A 4316-nucleotide genomic window follows, 5' to 3' on the forward strand; every position below is an offset into this window, starting at 1 on the left:
AACATCCTGGTGCTGGCGGAGAACGGGGATGCCGCCTTCGCTGCCGCTGTGAGCAACCGCATCCGCTCACGGAGCCTCCCTCGCGAGGGCGCCCGGGCCAGCGAGGGCCATCAGGATGCCACCGCCAAGAGTGCAGGGTACGAAGCGGAGCGCTTCCTAGCTGGCCAGGAGAGGATCCCCAAAAAGGGGAAGGAAGTCTTGAGCAAGCAGGGCTCACAGGAGCACCAGCCCATCGGTTTAACTTGTCCCCAGCACCTGCACAGCCCCGAACACAGCATCGGCGAGAGGGGGAGATCACGGCTGTCAAGGATGGCCGATTCGGGCAGCTGCGAGATTTCGTCCAACTCGGATACCTTCGGGAGCCCCATTCACTCTATCTCCACAGCAGGAGTCCTGCTCAGCAGCCACATGGACCAGAAGGATGACCACCAGTCCTCCAGTGGCAACTGGAGCGGGAGCAGCTCCACGTGTCCCTCCCAGACATCCGAAACCATTCCTCCTGCCGCCTCTCCTCCACTGACAGGCTCTTCGCACTGTGACTCCGAGCTGTCGCTCAACACCGCTCCCAATGCCAACGAGGACTCCAGCGTCTTCATCACAGAGCAGTTTGGTGATCACGCAGATAAGGTCAGGGGCCACAGGGCGAGCTCCTTCACCTCCACGGTGGCAGATTTACTGGATGACCCCAACAACAGCAACACGAGTGACAGCGAGTGGAACTACCTGCACCATCGCCACGACGCCTCCTGTCGCCAAGACTTCAGCCCCGAGCGGCCAAAGGCCGACAGCTTGGGATGCCCAAGCTTCACCAGCATGGCCACCTACGACAGCTTCCTCGAAAAGACCCCTTCTGACAAGGCAGACACTAGCTCACACTTTTCCGTGGATACTGAAGGATACTATACCTCCATGCACTTTGACTGCGGTCTCAAGGGTAATAAAAGCTACATTTGCAACTATGCAGCCCCAGGCTCTGAGAGTGGCCAGACTGGGAGTGTGACCTCCAGCCTGGCTGACTGTGCCTGGCAGGAGTGCATGAGCCACAGGAGGCAGGGACGGCAAAGCATCTCACTGAAGAAACCAAAGGCAAAGCCAGCCCCACCAAAACGCAGCTCGTCTTTGAGGAAATCGGAGGGCAGCACCGACCTTCCTGACAAGAAAGAACCAAAGATCAGCAGCGGGCAGCATGTCTCTCACACCACCAGGGAGATGAAGCTGTCCCTTGAGTTTTCAAACACACCTTCCCGACTGGAAGGCCCTAACCTGCCAGCCAAGCAGGAGCTTCCCTGGGCAAACCAGGGGGACAGTGAGTTAAAGGACACTCCCTTCGAGACTGCAGATATCCCCTCCTTTAAAGATGAAGGTGCTGAACAACCTCACTATGCAGACCTCTGGCTTCTGAATGACTTGAAATCCAGCGATCCTTACAGGTCCTTGTCCAATTCAAGCACCGCTACAGGTACTACAGTCATAGAGTGCATCAAGTCACCGGAGAGCTCCGAATCCCAGACGTCCCAGTCTGGGTCACGAGCCACTACTCCATCCCTCCCCTCTGTTGATAACGAGTTTAAGTTGGCCTCCCCTGAGAAGCTGGCAGGGTTAGCCTCACCCTCCAGCGGGTACTCCAGCCAGTCAGAGACACCCACCTCTTCTTTTCCGACCGCTTTCTTTTCGGGACCCTTGTCTCCAGGAGGGAGTAAGAGGAAGCCAAAAGTACCAGAGAGGAAGTCATCGCTGCAGCAGCCGCTCTCAAAAGATGGCACTGCCTCGGTGAGTAAAGACCTCGAACTTCCGATTATACCTCCTACTCACCTCGACCTAAGTGCTCTTCACAACGTCTTGAGCAAGCCCTTCGCTCACAGGCACCAGCTGCATGCCTTCAGCCACAGCAAGCAGAGCGCAGTCGGGGAAGCCCTGCACCCCAGCCCTCCCTCTGCCCTCGCTATTACACCCACCGTTCTCAAGTCTGTGCACCTACGGGCAGTCAACAAGCCTGAAGGAGGGAAACAGAAGGGCAGTGTCCCAGACCTGCTCTGCATACAGGAGACTGCCTTGATGGCAACTGATGTTTCTCCAGGCAAAATGAGGCCACTCTTAGCTAAGAAACCGGTATCGCGCCAGTACTCCACAGAGGAGGCTATAATGTCGTATGTTGAGACTTCCCCAGCAGAGGCAGGCCCTGGAAAGATACCTTTAGAGAAAAGCTCCTCTTTCAGCGGGCAGAATAGCTGTGAGCAAGAAGCTGTAACTTCAGCAAGTATGGGTCTGGTTGAAGTGAAAACAGGGAAGGACCAAATGCACGTGGCCGCTGAACGCTTGCCAGAAAGCACTCTGAGTCAGATGTGTGCCATCTCCACAGACGGATTTCAGAAGGGCTCAGCTGTCCTCATAAGTGATGACGAAGCAAAGAAACCTAGCCAGGGAGCAGAAACAGAGCACAGCCTTCAGCAAGCACAGGCTCAGCAAGAGCTCTCTGCAGGCAGCGAGGGAAGGCTGGAAGCTGGGTCTGCAGGTGAAAGCCCAGCTCAGGCTGAGGGAGTGGCTGTCAGCAATCAGCTTAAGCACCAAACCGACGTAAGCCACCATGTGCCTGGGAACACTGGCTACGAAGCAGAGATGGCAGCAGTGCATTCACTCGGAGAAGTGAGTTGCAAGCAGGAAGATGATATCACATCAGGTATCCCAACCCAAAGTGCCTCTGATGACAGCAGGGTGGATGAGACAATGGGCAGCACAGATGAGCCTTCGCTGAAAGGTCAGTTGTGAACACTTTCTGTGTTACACCCAGCCATGCAGCTTTGGACGTAACTGGTAGTGGAGTTAAAAAAGCAGGCTGGAGTTGCAAGTCAGCTTGCTGATGTAGGTTTAAGCACAGAGCTCCCCCGATCTATTAAATGGCCAATTGAAAGATTTTTTTTTTTACACTTTTTCATGTATTCAGAGCATATTTCTCTGATATTTCCCCCCTTGTGCTGCATTTTCGCTGTAAAGAGATAAGGGAGGAGCACTAGCCCTGGGTACAGAGGAGTCATATTTTTACAGCTGTACAGTAAATGGGAGATCCTGGTTTTGATCCCTAGCGGTGCCCCCTGTGTGGGGACTCCAACACGCAACATGCACAACATTTAGATTAGAGGATAAAGTCTGTATGGTGGCACTGGCTGCTTGGTTGTGACCCAAGCTAGTGCCTAATATTGGAGGTGCTGTTGCAAATCACGGTGCGGTCTGACTCATAGAATGGCCTCTTTCCTTGTTTAAGAGTCTTCTCCAAGCGACGAGTCCATCATGTCCCCACTGAGCGAGGAGTCGCAGGCTGATGCTGAGGATGTCTTTGTGTCTCCAAACAAACCCCGCACTACTGAGGATCTGTTTGCAGTCATTCACAGGTGACCTAACCTTACATCATGGTAATATTCAGCCCTGCACAGCCTCCCACTAAAGATAGCTGCAGGATGGTTTTTTGATGCTTAAGTGTTGTCTTGAAATGACCTTTAGTTTCTTGAGTTTAGTTCTCTAAAAGGCAGGTTTTAAAAGATGTTTCACTATGTTCTGGTCTGCACTCTGGCGTGTGTAGGATGCCGTACAGATAACAACATTGGGATGTTCTCTCTAACAAACATACACATTTCCAAATACCTGCAGTGATTCCTGCCTTCTGCCTACCAGTGCTGTTCTGGTGAGTGAGTTGTTGTAGCAAGAACGATGAGAAGGCATGTCTTCAATTTTAAGAGTACTTTGTATTCACCTGAAAATTTTTATCACAACTGAAATTACATATTTCTGATACTGAATAGGTTATGCTGAGTATTATTATATATTTACCTAAGACTCTATATGCATTGTCATCTTTATAAAGAGTTGGTTCTGTATACGTAATTTTGGAAGAGCTGGGTGATGTTGAGAGCACTCTGTGGCTCGGTGCCTCATTCACTTCACAACAGCTATCACAGCTGAAAATGTCATCAGACAGTGCTAGCCTCCGTTATTTGACAGAGGGATTACGAGAACCCTAACTGTTATGAAAGCACAGTCTATCTGTGGAACTCCAGACTAGCATTAGTATTATTCTACAAAGACAACATATGAAAGAATGTTCCTTTGTGTTTTTACAGATCAAAAAGGAAGGTTCTTGGGAGAAAGGATTCTGGAGACCTTTCCGTAAGAAACAGATTGAGAGCTTCATCTGGGACTAGCAGCCAGCCCCCCACCAGCAGCACGCTGCCCGCCAGCAACGTGCCACTGGCTGGCAGCGGGAGCACTCCCATTAGCAGTCAGAGGTCCCCCGGGCTCATCTACAGGAATGCCAAAAAGTCCAA

The 4316-nt window shown here is 51.9% G+C and overlaps 1 protein-coding gene across 1 annotated transcript in view; it reads left to right on the plus strand.

The window, feature by feature from the left end:
* The window catches only part of NHS (Nance-Horan syndrome (congenital cataracts and dental anomalies)), a gene marked incomplete at its 5' end in the record, with an annotated part of 30079 nt that overhangs the window by 18669 nt on the left and 7094 nt on the right, over window positions 1-4316 (plus strand). Inside the window, 3 exons of the mRNA XM_008938355.1 lie at window positions 1-2755; window positions 3260-3386; window positions 4113-4316. The exon at window positions 1-2755 is cut by the window's left edge and continues 215 nt beyond it; the exon at window positions 4113-4316 is cut by the window's right edge and continues 350 nt beyond it. Of these exons, the coding sequence (XP_008936603.1) occupies window positions 1-2755; window positions 3260-3386; window positions 4113-4316 (3086 nt within the window). The remainder of the gene's footprint in view (window positions 2756-3259; window positions 3387-4112) is intronic.

This window comes from Merops nubicus, unplaced genomic scaffold (assembly GCF_000691845.1).
Source record: "Merops nubicus isolate BGI_N331 unplaced genomic scaffold, ASM69184v1 scaffold13114, whole genome shotgun sequence".
Classification (NCBI taxonomy): Eukaryota; Metazoa; Chordata; class Aves; order Coraciiformes; family Meropidae; genus Merops; species Merops nubicus.